The sequence below is a fragment of the Sceloporus undulatus genome, chromosome 4 (genome assembly GCF_019175285.1).
Source record: "Sceloporus undulatus isolate JIND9_A2432 ecotype Alabama chromosome 4, SceUnd_v1.1, whole genome shotgun sequence".
Taxonomy (NCBI): domain Eukaryota; kingdom Metazoa; phylum Chordata; class Lepidosauria; order Squamata; family Phrynosomatidae; genus Sceloporus; species Sceloporus undulatus.
This window is the reverse complement of record NC_056525.1, coordinates 64,965,963-64,984,925: the sequence shown is the minus strand read 5'-3', so window position 1 is coordinate 64,984,925 and position 18,963 is coordinate 64,965,963. Positions and strand designations below refer to the sequence as shown.

At 39.2% G+C, this 18,963-nt stretch overlaps 1 protein-coding gene across 1 annotated transcript in view; it reads right to left on the bottom strand.

Moving 5' to 3' along the window:
• NUDT3 (nudix hydrolase 3) overlaps nucleotides 1–18,963 on the bottom strand; it is a 38,603-nt gene that overhangs the window by 9,460 nt on the left and 10,180 nt on the right. Inside the window, exons 2-4 of the mRNA XM_042465710.1 lie at nucleotides 11,150–11,260; nucleotides 7,452–7,496; nucleotides 7,087–7,171 (exon numbers count right to left, since the gene is read on the bottom strand). Of these exons, the coding sequence (XP_042321644.1) occupies nucleotides 7,087–7,171; nucleotides 7,452–7,496; nucleotides 11,150–11,260 (241 nt within the window). The remainder of the gene's footprint in view (nucleotides 1–7,086; nucleotides 7,172–7,451; nucleotides 7,497–11,149; nucleotides 11,261–18,963) is intronic.

Genomic DNA, 18,963 nt, shown 5'->3' with positions numbered 1-18,963 from the left:
GGGAGGAGCCTCTTTCTTCAGACTAGCCCCTGATGGTACTGGGCCAGCCTACTCTCTCCCTCAGAGGCCGAACGATGACAGTTAGGGTGGGAGGAGCCTCTTTCTTCAGACTAGCCCCTGATGGTACTGGGCCAGCCTACTCTCTCCCTCAGAGGCCGAAAGATGACAGATGACAAAATAAAATTTAAAAAAACCTTGAGGCCTCTGGCCACTCACCACCTCCTCCTTCTGCTCCCCCTCTTCCTCTTCCTCCTCCTTCTGCTCCCCCCTCCATCTCTTCCTCCTCTTTCTGCTCCCCCTCCTCCTCCTCCTCTTCCTCCTCCTCCTCTTCCGCCTCCTTCTGCTCCCCCTCCTCCTCTTCTCCTTCTGCTCCCGCTCCTCTTCATCCTCCTCCTTCTGCTCCCCCTCCTCCTTTTCCTCCTCCTTCTGCTCCCCCCCTCCTCTTCCTCCTCCTTCTGCTCCTCCTCTTCCTTCTTCTCCTCCCCCCTCCTCCATGCGCAGCATGGCCTGGGGGCGGAGGAGGCAGAGGAGAAGAGGTGGGCAGCGGGGGCTGCGCGGGGGCTCCCCCTTTGCTTCCTCTGCCCCAGGCCGCACAGCCCTCCTCTTCCTCCTCCGCGCGGTGGAGGAGGAGGAGGGCAGTGCGGTCGTGCAGCCCAGGAGGTGGAGGAGGAGGCGGTGGCGGCGGTAGGACCGGGCTGGGGCCAGTCCTGCCGCCTCCGCGGGCCGCATCCGGCCCGCTGGCCAGGGGTTGCCGCCCCCTGATCTAGACACTACACTTCTATTGATGCAGCCTAAAATCGCATTGGCCTTGTTAGCTGCCGCATCGCACTGTTGACTCACGTTCAACTTGTGGTCTACTTGGACTCCTAGATCCCTTTCACATGTAGTCTCCTTAAGCCAGGTGTCCCCAACTTATATCTGTGCATTTCATTTTTCCGCCCCAAGTGCAGTACCTTACATTTCTCCCTGTTGAAGTTCATTTTGTTAGCTGTGGCCCAGCATTCTAGTCCAGTGATGGTGAACCTTTTACAGACCAAGTGCCCAAACTGCAACCCAGACCCCACTTATTTATTGAAAAGTGCCACGTCCCTCTGGCTTTCTAATAAGAAACTCTGGCAAACTCTGTGCTCAGGCGACAGCATGTGTGCCCACAGAGAGGGCTCTGAGTGCCACTTCTGGCACGCGTGCCATAGGTTCACCATCACTGTTCTAGTCTATTCAGGTCATTTTGAATTTTAATCCTGTCCTCTGGTGTGTTGGTTACTCCTCCTAATTCGGTGTCATCTGCAAATTTGATAAGTATGCTCCCAATTCTGTCATCCAAGTAATTGATAAAGATGTTGAATAGAACTGAGCCCAGGACAGAGCCCTGTGGGACCCCACTGGTCACTTCTCTCCAGGATGAAAAGGAGCCATTGTTGTGCACCCCTTGGGTTCGGCCAGTCAACCAATTACAAATCCATGTAACTGTTACTTTGTCTAGCCCACATTTCACTAGCTTGTTTGCAAGAATGTCATGGGGAACCTTGTCAACCTTGTTCATTTTTAATGTAAGCATCATGTAGCCACACTTTACCTAGATCTCAATCACAATCCTTTCCAGTATAGGCTAGCAACACCCCTAAAGGTGATGACAGCTTAGGAGCTGTGGGCATCAAGTTGCTAATTTAACTTTGGTTTTTTCTTACCTGATTTAATATGGATTTGGAAGGATGACATTGATAAATGCTATATGTAGAGAGGTTAAGCAGGTATGGGGGGAAGTGCCTGTATCACCATGGGATAGCTAGGTGTTGAGACTAGCACTCCAGAAGACAAGGATCTGAATCCTCATTCTGCAAGTCACTCTCTCCCTGCCTCAGAATAAGGTAATGTCAAACCTCCTCTGAACAAATCTTGGACCAAAAAAAAAAAAAAAAAACCCAACCCTATAATAGGGTTGTGTCATAAGTCAAAAGTGACTGAAAGGCACATAATAACAACAAACTCCCTAACAGATTACTATAAGGTAGCATACATGGAAGCTGTCCTTAAACACAATTTTCAAGCTTTGGCTAGTGCACAATGTGCTGGCCAGTAATGGAAGTGGTACATCTCTGGCGGCATTATACCACACCAATTCTATAAGAACTTCATTGGCCACTTATATTACTTTAAGTTCAATTAAATGCATTGGTCCTTACTTATAAACTCTAAATATCTCGGGAATGAAATACCTCAAGGAGCTGCTTCAAGAGAGGTCCTTCTCAAGTAACAAGTACATAATATGTAAACATAAATGTCAGCATTATTTGTTTTGGCACTTTAATTTGGCACACCTACCTCATGGTGCTGTGACAAGTGCAGACATTACTTCTATTGCCAGGTCAAAACCTATTTGTTTGTCCATGCATGAAAAAAAAGTCACAAAGCAAAGTGAACAGCAGCCTATTTATGCATATCTTCTGTCTTCTTTTTTTGCAACTTGTAGTTTTACTAGGATTTTTTTTAAAAAAAAATGTTTATTACGTTTTGTAAACTGCCCTAGTAGTATGTACTGTATACTCGTGTATAGGTCAACCTCATGTATAGGTTGAGGGTAGGCTTGGGGGCCAAAATTCTGGATTTTTATATGACCCATGGATAAGTCGAGGGTAAAATTTAAAGGCATGTAACCATGTATGTAAAGGATGTCTTGCTCCCTGCATCTTCCCAGCCCAGCTGTCCTCTCCAGAAGCAATAGGCTGGGAAGTGGTTTGAGGAGTGAACAATCTCTCACCCGGACATCTTGTCACCGTATTGACTCATGTATAAGTCGACCCAGGTTTTTTGGTCAATTTTGTAGTATAAATTTTTCGACTTATACAGAAGTATATATGGTAAATAATATTAAAGGAGCAAGAAACAAACAGTAATATCAAACAATCACCCAGGACTCTTTCTGCTTGGCTCAAAAGAGAAAGAAAATGCATTGGGAAATCTGAAACAGCTGCTATCACATTACCACAGTGACCCACAAATAAATTGACCTGGGATTTTGGATTCAATTTTTGGGCATAAAATTTTAGACTAGAATATAAAGTAGGATGACACTATACTTATTATGTGGTAGGCATAATTCTTTTTCTATAATTGACATGGCTTTCTTTTCTAAATCATTATATCAAAGAATTAAGAGTATGGACATACTAAAAGATAAAGGTTTCCCCTTGGATATAATGGTCCAGTCTTGTCCAACTGTAGGGGACAGTGCTCATCTTCGTTACTAAGCTGAGAAAGCCAGCATGACTCCGTGGTAATAATAATAATAATAATAATAATAATAATAATAAAATTTATTTGTGTTTCCCCGCCTCTCCCAGTGGATTGAAGCGGGGTTACAGAAAATATTACATCAACACTCATCAACACAACAGTACAAAAATCCATCAACCATCCAGCATCCAGGGGCAAGGCAGAATATGTAGCCAGCATGACTACTGAACAGAACATATTACCTTTCCATCAAGGTGGTACCAATTTATCTACTTGCACTTTTACATGCTTTCGAACTGCCAGGTTGATAGAAGGTGGGACTAGTGACAGGAGCTCGTTCCATCACGCGGCACTTGGTCTTGAAGTGCCAAACTTGCAATCGTCAGAGTTGGTGTCTTAACTGCTGAGCAACCGTGTCCCTAGAGCTTTTTCAGATCACAACTCTATTCAACTGACTTTGACTTTCTCAGGTAAGAAGTCTTTTAATTGGAGACTGAATTATTTGCTATTACAGGATAAGAAAGTAGTGGAAAAAGCTAAAAAGGCATTGATTGACAGATTTTTTAAAAAAAGATAACTTTAGAAAAGGCACAAAAGAGAAAGCTGTATGGGATGCCTCTAAAGCTTATATAAGAGGGTTTTTTTTCAAACAGGAAAATGTTCAGCTGAAGAACTAACTCAATATTGGAACAAACTAATAAAATTTTAGATGAAATACGAAAAGAGGAGAAATTAGAAAAAAATCTCCATGAGATACAAAGAATAGCAGAGGCTATGAAGTTTTTGCAAAAGCAACTTTCAATGAGATTGGTGTTTGAAGTGGAGAGAAATGAGATTTGTAAAGCAAAAAAATCATTTCGAAAATTTATTAGTTGATAAGGCAAACATTGGGGAAAAGATAACTATGGACAGAAAGGCCTTTAAAAAGGCTTTTATAATTATTTTCTAGCTTTGTTTAAGAAACCACACGTTTCACTGGACACTAGAGAGAAATATTTAAATGAGAAAAAAATGCCTAAAATTTTAGAGGCTCAAAAACAAAAACTGAATGCAACTATTACTATGGCAGAAATCATGGATGAATCCTACGAAAGCTCCAGGGCCAGATGGACTATCAGCTATATATTATAAAGTGTTGAAGGATCAGTTGCTCTTAACATTACAGCAAACAATGAATTCAATTTTAAGTTTGGGTGAAATGCCAGACTCTTAAAAATATACAAATATAGTTTTGATACTGAAAGAGGATAAAGATTTTACAGAAATCAAGAATTATAGACCTATTTTGTTATTAAATAATGACTATCAGGTTTTTGCTATGCTACTAGCAGACATACTGAAAGGAGTGCTGCAGGAATGGGTACATGAAGATGAACATGGCTTTTTAACCGCAAGACAAATATGATATTTTTGACTATCTGGACAAAAATAATGAATGAGACTGTTTTGATATTTTTTGGCTGTGGAAAAGGTTTTCATAATGGCAACTGGTCATTTATGATAGTTTTGATACGAGGAAAAGGCCTTGATGAGCATTTTATTACTTGGACTAACACAATCTACAAGCTTCAAGAAGCCTGCATTTTGATAAATGGTGATAAGACTTTATCGTTTAATATACAAAAAGGTACACGTCTAGGACATCCATTATCACCATTGTTATTTATATTGACTATGAAGATTTTGATGGGCGTAATCAGAAAAGAAAAGGCCATAGAAGGGATTAAAATTAAAGAATCACAAGGTAATATCAGTGTGCAATACGCAAATATTGAGATCATGATAAAGGACTGTGTGAGGTACCTCCACTATCTAAAACAAGGTGGGTAAAGAATGGAGATAATGGGGAATTTTTGATGTCCCACCTATGAAACTCCATTTCTAAAGATCCTGCACAGAGCCTACCTTGCTGTATTTTAAGCAGCAGGCAAATCATTCCACCAGGTTTTTAAATGTTGTTTCTTTGATTCTACCAGATTTTTAAATTCTAGAGTTCAGATTCTTTCAACAAACTACTTCTAATCTTTCAGTTTACTATGCTTTCAACTGAAGAGCAAAGCAGATGGGGCAACTGTCATGGTCCCGAAGGTGGCCATTGCTGCAGTCCTGAGCAGGCCTCAAAAAGGAATGGTAAGAAACTGCTCCTTTTGTGGCTGGGTTTGGGCCGCATCAGGCGGCCCCAACGCAGCCTCTGCATGATCCAGGGGCATGTGTCATGTGCATGCCCCATCCCCAGATCAGCCCGACAGCGGCCCTTTGGGGCCATCTGTATGAGGCCATAGTTTCCTTTCCATTTTACAGTGAATCCCTGTGTTTATAAGATGGAAGGCATTACAGAAATGGAAATAAAATAATCAATACCTAGAGCCCTCTTTCTGTCGTTTCATTCATTCCATGCAAATTTAGTGGTGATTTCCTTGTTATTCAATTCCTCTTTACTGCCTCGCCAATCCAAAAGATGCAGTTGTGTTGCATTCTTCTACATCCACTTAACAGTATTTTATGTTGCATTCATTCCTTCCAACAGATTTTCTATGTCATCATATTAAACATATGTACAATTTGACATTAATTCCAGTGTTGGCCTTGACTTGAAAAGAAAGTCTGAAGGTATAAAACTAAGGTTGCAGGAGTCTAACTTGCAACTGAGCTTAATATGCAAGATTGCTGCACAAGGTCTTCGCTGCTTATGTGGTGTGCAACTAGGCAGGAATCTTACTTTATAAAGTATAATAAAGTTATAATTTCCACACTTTGGGAAACATTAATATATCTGTAAGGATCCTTTCTCTTAAAAGAAAGGAATCTTTTAAAATATTTATAACATGAAATTCAGAATTCTGCAGCTAAATAAAAGAATATGGAAGAAAAGTGAACAAGTATGTGGCAGAATGAGCAACAGCATTCTGTTGCATGTTGGACAGCAAGGAGGAACAGATGCTCAGAAACAAATGATGGCCTACTAAGGCCACCGATAATAAATATATTTTAAATGTGTGGAATTAATTTCTATATCATTTTTCTAGAAACATCAAAGATGCCCAACATAGGTAACTGTGTGTGTTAATTCCACAGTAGTTTTACCCTCCAGTATGAAAAATGACATTCGGACTGAGGATTCCCAATCCAGAAATCTAAAAACCTCCCAAACCTGAAACTTTCTGAGCACTGAAAAGACACTTGGAGGGTTTGATTTTGGAATTATTTTGAATTTGGATTTTGGAATACAAGCAATGTAGTAGATGTATCTGTACTATATTTACAAACCTGGAGAGAGATTCATACCAACCACTACACTTAGATTCATGCCATTTCATAGATTCTCGGTCTATCTCAAGCCACATCTCTTTCCAGCCTCACAAAACAATACAGGTACATACTGAACTACACAACTTGCATTCCAATATCTGAAAAAAATCCTAACTCCCAAACACTTTTGATTCCAAGTGTTTTGAATAAGGAGTGGTCGACCTGTATATAGTGGTCTTGATATAGTTATTCCCAATTGAAAAACTACAACAAATCTGGAGTATCAACTCACATTGTCTAATATTTCCATCCAAAAAAATTCTTGAAAGTGTGAAAGTCAGACATTTTATTTTATTTTATTTATGAAAGAAAAAAATTCCCCCCAAATTAAGTTTTTCAAGTTACACAAGAGTGTTGAAGATTGTAGTCAAAAGACAAAAGGCTGCTCCACTATTTAAAAACAAAATGAATACAACCTCTCAATCAGGTACTTGTTTTAATTTTTAAAATCACACGTATAAATCTAAATCTCAAGCAGAGAAGAATATTCAGTTGTTATTTTTCTACAGAGAATCAACAGTACAGATGACATATATGTCTTACCAATATTCACAGAGTCCTCCCAGTCTTCTAATACTTCTGTGACAATGAGTACGTAAACATAAGTTCTGTGTTTCCTGTCTTGGTTCTGAAAAGAGAAAGGGCAACATTAAGGTGCAAGGTCCTTCATGCTTGCAAAAAACAATTATGGTTTATTACTGAGTGACTCATTCTTAAAACTTTGCTTCCTGAAATAAATGCCCTGCCAAAATCACATAACAGGCTAGGACCAATGGGACTTACATATGAACAGCTTCTGGAAGGTCACAATTTCTTGTCCTTGCTTTTAAAGTATTCAAAATTTAATCCTGTAATATATATAACACCACAATGATAAAAGTGTTTTTCATTTGTTGATTTCTACTTACCTCAAAAATTCCTACTAATCTTCCTAATGTCCCTTTCACTCCAGCCTATGAAAGATCAGAGAAAGGAAAAAGACATATGAAATTCTTACTCACAGCTCAACTATGTCTTTCAATATAGGGCATGCTACATATGATCTGGAAGATCTATGATCAAATTCACTCAACACCTTTTTCAAAGCCTAAGAACATCTGGGGGAAGTGAGTAAGAACTTGGTTTGGAGTAGCAACATTTTATAAATCCAGCTGCTGTTAGCCCTATCTGCAAAAATAAAGGAGATAGGAATCCAAATCATGACTGTAGTCTCCTTCAGGGTACTAATAGCTTTGGGGGGGGGACTATCTCATATAGGAAGCAGGGGAAAAGCTTAAATTAGTTCAGTGTCACCGCTCTAAGCATTTGTTGGCTGCTTTTAAGATTTAAACAGAAAGACACTGAGATCCATATTAAATAATATGACTAATGGGACTGACATGAACTCAACATGTTCGTAAATGAACATGTTAAGAATTTCCATCACTTGATTCCTTATTTTTAAAACAGAAAAGATTTTATAAATCAAGATCAAATAACAGGTAAAACAAACCCAAAAGATCACTGTCACAGTCCAGCATTTAAAACCTTTCAATCTTCTCTTTATGCTCATATTAAATAAGGTGCTTAACTAAGGCGCCTTACAGACGGGCCTAAGAGGTGCCGTCGTTGCGCCAGGAATACGCGCAAGGGGCGGCGCTTCCGGACGCGCCTTGCCCCTCGCGCATATTCCGTATGGCAAGATGGCGACGCCCTATACAGACGGGCGCGGCCATCTTGACGTAACGGATGCGCAGCGTCCGGACGTCTAAACCCGGAAGAGCCGTCGCGAGTGCGCGCTTTGGCACTTGCGGCGGCTCCTCCGGGTTGCCGGAAGGAGTGTGATTTCTGCAATCCTTTTTTGCAGCGCGGAGGAGTCGCGCGGTTTGGCTGCTGCGGCTCCTCCGCGCTGCAACCGGCAGCGGCCAAAGACCGCCCCTTTTGGGTGGTCTGTAATGGGCCTAAGTTATATTGGTAATTTTAAAAAAATCAAATAGACATATACGTGATAATTCACACAGAATTCAATCTGTTGAGAAAAGTATCCTCAATAAGCTGTGTTAAAATGAATGCAAACTATGCAAATCATATTAGTGCACCTGTGCAAGTTTCATTCATTTTAGCACAGCTCACCAGTGAATTGCATCTCATAGTTCCTAAGTGTTTCCTTAAAAGAACCTAAATTCCACTAGTGAGAGGGCTGCCACACTTTGCCCCAATGATGGAATATTTTTTTTTAAATTATGAAACTCTATATGGAATAAAAACAAAGTATCCTAATTAGCCACTGAGGTTTAATTCCAGGAAGTCCCGTGGATAACAAAAGCCATGGATGCTCAAGTCCCGTTAAATACGATGCCTTAGTAAAATGGTGCCCCTTATAGAAAATAGCAAACTCAAGGTTTGCTATTTAGAATTTATACTTTTTTATTGTTATTTTCAAGCTGTGGATGCTTTAATCCGTGGATAAAAATCCATGGATAAGGAGGGTCTACTGTAAATAAATACTGAACAATTAAAAACTATTAAACATAAACAAGTGTCTCGACTGTGGAATTCCCTACCCAAATAGGTTAGGCTGACTCCATCTCTTTTCAGCTTTCAGTCAGCAGCCAAAACAGTGCTGTTCCACATGGTATTCAGTGTTTGAAATTGCTGTTTTAACTGTTTCAAAACTGGATTCAGGGGTTACTTTTAGACTGCTTCAAGGAGTTTTTTAAAGAATATTTTAATGTATTTTTAAATGTTTTCATCTCTGTATTGATTTAATTGGTTTTTATTTGTTCACCATCTTAGGAAATCTTGTGGGAGATGATACAGAAATACTTTAAATAAATAAGCAAGTAGGTAAAAACTCAATGCAAATCTTATATAGTGAAGTGAAAAGAGAATACTTTGTTCCCACCATTGCATCAGCAGTTTGCCATCTGGCTGAATTTTTCCAAGGGGTTCAAGCCTATTAAAGTTTAGCACACAGGTGGATAATATATGGCCCTTGGCCTACAAGCCCCATTAGCCATCTCCGAAACCTCACCAACACTGTTCGTATCCTAGCAGTTTACTTTCTTTCCTTGCTAGGCTGAGAGAAAAACTTTATGTAAGATTTCAATGTCATAATTAATATTCTTGGGGGAAACAGCTTTCTTTCACATTTACAGCCAACTCTGGTCACACAGAGGAGGTTTTAAACCCTGGTTCCTACTACACAGAGAAGGACCTGATCCTAGACTAATACCTTGTCCTATTAAACATGCCAATAGATGGTTTGTTGCTAACCAGGAACAGAAACTTTAAAACTCCACATGTGTGGAATGGAAGTGCTCAAAACAGAGGTTTATGTTAGTTTCTTCATGTACTGTCTTCTATCAGATAAAAAAATAATCCAGTATTCCAGCCACATCCATCGGCTGACTGTCTTCAGTTACTGCTAAGTGATAATGCTTCTATAAACAAATGATAGCTGTTCTCAATATTTTGGCTATCATCCTGCATCGACAAATGTACATGTCTCATACAGCAATAGCATTTACATTTCTATACTTCTTCATGGTGAACTCAGTACTCTTTAAGCAGTTTACAATCTATAAGCCAATTGCCCCCAACAAGCTGGGTGTTCATTTTGCCAGCCTACAAAAGAACAGAAGGCTGAGTCAACCTGGAGCCCTCTGGGATTGAACTAAAAACAGTGTGGCTGCAGTACCAGCATTTAACCAGTGCACCACTATGGCCCTCTCACACTGCTACATCCATTGATGCTATTACTGTATTCTTAAAACCTACCTTGTAAGCCTGGCAGCCACATGGGCATTTCTGGGCTGTAACAGCAGGGGATCAGCAACAATGCATCCAGCTATCATTTTGCTGGATGCATTGTAACAGAAACCTGCAGGGACATCTACAGCTTCTGAGGAAATACCTGCAGATTATGTTCTTGCAGCATGTTCCCCCCTCCCCAAGGAAAATAACTCAACATGTTGCTTCTGATCCCCCCCCCCCCACTCCCTGCCCTCCAACAGCCCTGAAACTGCTGTGTTGGGGGGGTTGTGTGGCTTACAAGGTGGGTTGAGAAGATTGGTCACTGTGTGATTGGAAGAGAAGGCCAACCTGTGCAATAGCCAAGAAAGTGAATTGTGATGGTGCAAGTTAAACATACACTACTGTAAATCAGTAATAGGATGCAAGTCACTGCTTGCATAATCATAAAACTCAACAAGTTCAAACAAAGGGCTGGATCAGGTGTTACACACACATATCACATTTTTCAGTATGCTAACAACGTTTCTTGTAGCAAAATCAACAAGGAGATTTGTGGCATCAAACAAATTTATAATGGAAAAGTTTTTTCTGATCTATGTTTCAGAACTAAAGTTTCATCCAGTCTATGAAACGTTAAGTTGCAAAAAGATTGCAAAAACATTGATTGATTAAAATATTTTTATTCTGCTCTGTATCACAGAAATATCAGGATGATGTATTAATAAAATCAAATGAAAACCATTCTGAACCATTTATACATTAAATACTAGCAATAGTTCAAATAAACAGAAAGAAATTTTAAAATCAGAAAAATTTAAGCTTTTTTCTACAATACAGTGTCACCTAACACCAACAGGTTTTGGAAACTTACCTCCTCACAAACTTCCCGCACAGCAGCCACACTGGGCTCCTCTTCAGGCTCCATACCACCTCCTGGGACAATCCATCTATCCGGATGACGACTGCTGCTCACTAACAATACCTATCCAATAAGTACATAGTATGTGATTATATACACATTAATTATACTGTTTGCACAACTTCAGAATGTAAAATTGCTATAGAAAAAGTTGGTAACTAGAAAATAATAAGACATGCTATCCATCAACGACTCCATTATAGCTGCTAATAATGACAGGTTGGCTACATTAATGGTCCCAGAACATTGGTTACTACTAAAACTGGAAGAAAATTTCCAGTTTTCCAACTGGAGGAAAATCAGACAATTCTGGAAAGTGACTCATGTTTGACAAGAATCATTCTATGCAGGAGAAACAAGCCTAGCTGTTACGTTATTCCACATGATGCTAAAGAACTTGAAAATTATCTCCTTTTTCAGGGGTGACTGAAAATATTATCGAAACTCACACATATTCTTGTATTACTGAACTATGACTTTTATTACTGACTTATAAAGCTTTACATGGCTTAGATCGATTATTCGAGAGACCTTATCTTCCCATACAAACCTGAAAGAGCCCTCAGGGAAAGGCTCTTGGTCCTACCATGATCACAGGCTCACTTGGTGAGGACACGAGAGAAAGAGCCTTCCCAGTGGCTGCTCCCAGCCTCTGTAAATCCCTTCCACAGAGGTCTAGGCTGGCCCCTTCCCTGCTGACCTTTTGCCAGCAAGTAAAAACGTTTTTATTCAGGCAAGTTTTTTAAAGTCATGACAGGTGGCTTTTATACAAGGTGTGAATTTTAGATTATGTTTTAAACTTGTGTGTGTGTTTTAATCTTACTGTATATACACATGCACGAGCCTAGAAATTTAGGTTTAAAATTGACCCAAAAAAACTGAGTTGACTTACCCCATGGTTCAGTGTAAATGCTGTATCTTAGCTCTTATTTAAAAGAAAGAAAAGAAAGAACCATCCCCTGCACCAACCCCCTTCTACTCTCTCATCCATCCAGCCTTAAGAGTGAGCACTAACAGTTATGTCTACTGGAATTTTGTAAGTCCTTTGGCATCCTTTTCCTTTGCTCCTAAGTTTTACCCTCGACTTTATCCATGGGTCATACCAAACTCCATAATTTTGGCCCCAAAACGTGCCCTCAATTTATACATGCGGTCAAGGTATAGTTGAGTATATACAGTACAGTAATTTTATACTGTTTTAACTAGGTTACTTTAATTGTTTTTTAAAATTGCTTTTAAAGTGTTTTTATCTTGAGAGCCGCCTTGGGTCCCTTTTTGGGGTGAAAGGTAGCATAAAAATGAAATAAATAAGAAAGAAAGAAAGAAAGAAAGAAAGAAAGGTACAAATATCTCGGTTAACAAAGCCTCTGACAAAGAACATAGTTCTCCACCTTAAAACACACTGACCCATTGACACTGAACTTCTTCCTCTCTAAAAAGAGCCTGGGAGTGTGAACACTATTCAAGTATGAAGGGGCACTATCACTGGCTACCTTCATACTAAACTAAGCTGAACCTAGGTACCACGGATTCCAACTGGAAGTACAGTATATTCAACTAGATCCACTCCAGTCTGACTAGGGCAGACACTCTAGAGCCATGCAAATGTACACATGTTTGTTTTTTCTACACTTAAAAACAGATCCACATATATTTCATAAAAAATAAGAAAGGCAAACCTAGGAAAGTAGCATGTTGTCACCATTTCCATGTCTCCAACCTACTCAATAAAGAGAGTTATTAATTATGGAGGAAACATGGTTTGAAAGCAGACTATTACAACAGAGACTACTCTAAATCTTCAAAATATATGGATTATACAGAGCTCAAACAGGCTGGGAAAATCCCTAGTACCAACCACTTGAAACTGGCACTGAAAAATCTGAACTGTTTTCAAGCCTAAACTGAAGAAAAAACAATGAATAGTTTTTAAAGAGAAAATACTGTTTTCTATTTATTACTTTGCCAAGTGTGAAGCAGGATCTGCAAGTATTTCTCATATTATTTCTGAGTCACCTTTGGACCTAAAGTGGGCATGAAGAACAACTTCAAGCTAAATTAAAAATATAATTCTTAATACTGTACAGGCATAACTCAGTTAACAAAGGGCAGTCAGCCGGTGCCCTGGTTTGCTCCACGAGGAAGCTGCAGAGGACAAACCGCACGGCTTCCTTGCGGAGCAAAAAGAATGGTGCCAGTGACCAAGATATTGTATAAATTTGGGGGAAAACCACCCTGGAACAAGACTAAACATCTTCGTGGGAATACTCTCACAGTAGTCTGACTTCTGTGATATTACCATGTGCAGCTAAATTCTATGCATTCATAGAGGAATTCAAGTCTTTATATTCTACATAAAACTAAACCTTCAGTAAGATTCACAGTTGAGACAAATTTCTCTGTTACTGCTATGAAATAACTGATAAGTTCTTTCCTTTTCCCAGACAACCCTGCGAAAAGAGTCTTGAAAACTTTGGTTACTTTGCATTCACTCCTAAATTCAACCATAATTAACAGAAAACACTTCTTCCTGCATTGCTAATATAAAAAGCCCTTTAAAATAGTTCAACCATTTCAAAGTGACAAGATGAAGGCTTGACATCAAATGAGTGGTATTAAAGGAAACAAAAGAACGAACTCTTCACACTGATTTATTCTCAAGCCCAGTACATTTAACAAAGCAAATGAGTAACACTGAAGAATGCTTACTTGTTTTCCTGCAGTTCCGGCTGTACTTTAGAGCTAAATGGGAATGCCACCCTATGTGTGAAAACTACACTGATCTGGGACAACTTACTATTACATGAAGGATTCAAAGCAAGATACGAAGTTCTCCTACATAAAATCTAGAGGGAGGATCTTGTTTCTAGCCTCAACAGGAGAGTTCATCTTGCTATGTGTACATAGCGCACATGTGTAGCTGCCAGCATACCCCATATACAATCCTCAGGCTCAAAATTTTGTTTATCCCTGTCTAAAAATGTAAGCCTGTTCAAATCAAACTGTCTCATCACATTAAAAATCATTTTACAAAGATCTCAAGAGATCTGAGAACTTTGTAAACCACAAGAAGAAGTTGGTTACCTATAATTGGTGTTCTTCAAGTGACCATCTCTACACTCACACTCATGGGTCTTCACCAGTACATATGGGAGGAGAACAGACCAACTGTCCAAACACTCAGTTTTCCAGAAGATTTTGAGGATGATCTACACAGGTATAGACCACCCAAGGAAGTCAAGCACAGAGACCACAAAAAATTATAAATCCAGAGATTTTAACAAACTCTGAAATATCTTACTTAATGTAAGTACCTGAGGCAAAATTCACTACAGTACTACAATTGTTACAAGAAACATGCTTGGAGCAGGATATTTCACAGTTGTTTTACTATACATTATGTATTGTTTAGGTATTTTATCTATTGCTTATGTAGCTTGTTTGTGCATTTTATGTATTTGTTTATGTAAATTTGTAAACTGCCTTGATCCTTTGGAAAGACAATATATAAATAAAATTATTATTATTATTAACTTAAATCCAATTGTTAGTTCTAACAACAGAAGACTCATATCAGAAGATCCGGAATTCATTTTGATTCTGAGCTTTTTACGCATCATCAACTGCATTTGCTCTGTGGCCTCTTCTGATTACATAAGCAGCCCAGCTTCCATATCATGGGACAGAAGGAACCCTTCATTTTCCCACAGGAGAGCAGTTCCTGGCAGACAGGTACTGTCCAAAGTGCTCTCCTGATTACACTTGTCCCTCCATATTCGCTAGGGTTAGGGGAACAAGACCCCTGTGAATATGGAAAAACCGCAAATAACAAAAACACTGTTTTTACCTGAGAGGACACCTCTCTAGGAATCTCTAGGTCCTCCAGTGCAACTCTGTGGTCAATGTCCAACATACACTGACCACAGAATGGCATTGGAGTACTGTAACTACAAATGGTCTTTCAGTGCAACTTTTAGTTAAAGTTGACCACAGAGTTGCACTGGAGGACCTGGACAGTCCTAGAGAGAACATATTAATAAAATCCGTGAATAATCAAATCCACAAATATCAAAGCCGCAAATATGGAGGGATGACTGTACATTCTAAGGAAACCTCCTGGTACAAGAAGCCTCCCTAATTTTGTTGGCTAGGAAAAAATGAAAGTCTACTACAAATCTGTCATTTCATAAGACATGAAAATGTGATATGCTTCAATGTTCGAAGTCCAAGCAATCTGACACCACCCTAAATTCTAAACAATCAAGCCTGGATATAAAAGAAAAAAATCCTCCAATGCCTCTTCAATGGATTATCAAATAGCAGGTAAGAAAGGTGCAAGATTTTTCTGATTTTTTTCAGAGAAGCCTACTCAGCAATTAAAGGAAAAGAACAATATCCTAAGCACTTATTCAGTAAAGGTCACATGCATGATCTAATCAGTTGGGTATTAAATAGCACTGATTTCACCTGGGCAGAGTTAACTGTATGTTTAACACATCCATTTAACTTAATATTATTTAAATAACAAAGATCATGTCCGAAAGACTTGGGCTAAATCTCAGTGCCTCACTGAACAAAACCTCTGACATAATGTCTCCACATATTCTGGGAAAGAAGGACAGACTTTCAACTTTACATACTAACCTATTAGATTGCTCAACTCACTATGTGAGGACACAACCAGGAATTGAAGCCTAATATTCACTTCACTCTTATGACCTGTCAGCAAAGTGATCAAATAGCAGAGAGAATGAAAGAGGGAGAGGAACCTCTAGAATAACTCAGTAGTAAATGACTTAGGTACAGGAGAAAAGAGGACTAGTAGCTCTGAGGTCGTAACTGAATTTCTGAAATAGGAATGAAAGGCTACCATGCTCTCCAAAAATAGTAAAAATAATCTGTAGACACTCACCTAATAGTAATCCCTAACAGAATGGAAAGGAATCATGAATCCAATTTATTCAGGAAGCTTCCCATTCAGCATTTTACACACGATCAGCTTCACCACCGCTGTTTCCTTTTCTTTAAATTCATTGCCAAGTTTAGTTGTCTGCTACTATGGAAAGCAGCTGAAGAACTGCCAAGAATATCAGCAAAAGAAAAAAAGCAAGGGCAATGATATGGTGTGCTTATCTTCCTTGAGGTTCAGTAGCAGATGTTTTTATACAGTACACAACATACACACATACAAATACACAGAAAGAGTAAGAAAGGGTGGCAGCAGACTTGTTTCCTTATTTTTTTAAAGAGCAGTCAGCTTGTAGAATCTGAATAAAGAAAAAAACTTTTGCTATAAAACAAGATGGACCATGGGGTACTCAATATGAACATGTCATTCTTTGGAAAAGCACAAAACCCTCATGCTTTCAAGGGTCTTAATATCTTACAAAAACATTTTAGGCAGGCTACTTATTATGTACCATTTTTCCTTCCCTAAAAAGTACTGAAAGCTAAGAAGTTGAAAATTTTCTCAAGTACCAAGAAGTTTTTTGTTTGTGTCCCTGTCTGAGAAGCATGCACATGCACACACATCAAAGGGCAGAGAAGAAAGACAGTGAAGAAAGTGGACAGAAAGAAATTCAATTCATTTGAGATGCTCTGTTGTAGAAGACTGCTGGAGATACTGTGGATGGCCAAAAAGACAAACCAATGGATCCTTTAACAAGTCTAAACTCTCCCTGGAAGCCAAAATGACAAAATTGAAGCTATCATATTTTGGCCACATCATGAGAAAGCATGACTCATTATAAAAGATAATACTGTAATGTTAGAGAAGGTAGAAGGTAGCAGAAAAACAGGAAGACCACACACCAGATGGCTAGACTCAATCAGGGAGGTCACAGGCCTGAATCTGCAGGACCTAAGCAAAGCAGTGGAGGGTGGCGGAAGGGTCTTGGAGATGTCTATCCACAGGATCGCCATGCTGACTGGAACTGATAGAAAATTCAGTTTTTCTAATTTTAAAGAGATATTTACAGTCCTTCTTTGAGGCTGTTAATATGCTGTAAGTGTCCCAACACATATGAGGTCAGCACAGTAAATCTGTAGCCAGCTACTAAATTTTGTAAACCTATTTGAACAAGCTGATCTGATGATCTCCAAAGCCAAACAAATCTTGGTTTGCTATGATATGAGATTATGGTTCGTCCTCAGTGAGTGATTTCCAAAGTTACACGATCATCCCTTTAGTTTTCACTGTTTTCTCTTCAAGAGGACACTATTTGTAGTAAGGGAATGAGTGACAATTGCCATATTAATGATAGCACATAACACAATCTTCCAAAATTACTATCTCATCTAAATAATCATTGAAAAACTAACAGCAAGAATGAAAGCTTCTACTATTACTTTTTTAAAATACTGTTCCTATAAAATAATTAACAAACAGCTATTTGTTTCTAAATCCTGAAAGTGTACTCTATATTTCAAAGAATAATCAAAGGCATGATTCTAAGACTGACAATGACTGCCCATTCTCTTGCACGTTAGATTTTTCCACAAACATTTCTTATCTCATAAAAGAACAGGGAAAGCCCTCATATACTGTACATGTAATTCATCCATGGTTTTTTATTCTTATCTGAATCACTAAGCGACCTACAGAGGTATCTAATGTCTAGTAGGTTTTAAGACTTAAATAAAAAAGAAGAAGAAACAAAGAAGAGTATGAACTGTAAATTCACAAGAAGCAATTTACACAGACTCTTTAATTTAACCAGCTATTGACAATGGAACACACTCCCTTGGAGGGTGGTGGAGTCTCCTTCTTTGGAAGTCTTTATGCAGAGGCTGAATGGCCATCTGCCGGGGATGCTTTGATTCTGTGTTCCTGCATGGCAGGGGGTTGGACTGGATGGTCCTTGTGGTCTCTTCCAATTCTATGATTCTATGATCTAATAAACAGAAAGGCACTTATTTCAAACCCTTTCATCAGTCTCTGAAAACTCATTAGACACCATTTCTGTATTTGTAAATTTTGGGTGAGATATTCCTTAAGATACCCAAACAAACTACCTAGCCATAACTAAGAGAGATCATTAAAAAATAATAAAGTACTATGATTCAATCAATTGGATGACATTGGGCAAGTCACACTCTCTCAGCCGCAGAAGAATGCAAAGGCAAATCCCCTTTGGACAAATCTTGCCAAGAAAACCCCATGATACGAGTTATCATAAATTGGAAACAATTTGGGAGAAAAGCAGAATATAAATCCAATAAATAAATATATACATTTTTATTTTCCATTTTTTTAAAAAAAATGATATCACATCACTATTGTGGACAACAAACTAGCAATAGAAGAACACAAACTAATGTGAAGAATTGTGTTAGAACACGATGAAGGTGCTCTCCATCAGCAGGAGGACCATGTCAACCCTGGAGATCATAGTTATATTCTCACATATTTCTGCACACATAAATCTACCACCAAAACATGATGCTCCAGGGGAGGAACAGAAGCCATGTTCTGGGCCCTCTACATAAACTACATCAAACTATAAATTTAGGGGTTGTGCAGGCCTGCCATTAAGACCAGCCTGGGGGCAGAGTCAGGGCATGGCATCCACACAATGCATGCCCTGACTCCACCCCATGGCGGTGTGACGCCGCATGTCGCACCACACAGCATGAAGCATCACGGAACTGGTGCTGCGTCCACTTGATGTAGTGCCAAAGGAGCACCGTAAAGCTGCAGCGCCAGCAGCTATGGTGCCCTTTCCAGGGTGCAAAAAGGAGTCGCTTTTTGTGGCTACTTTTTGTGC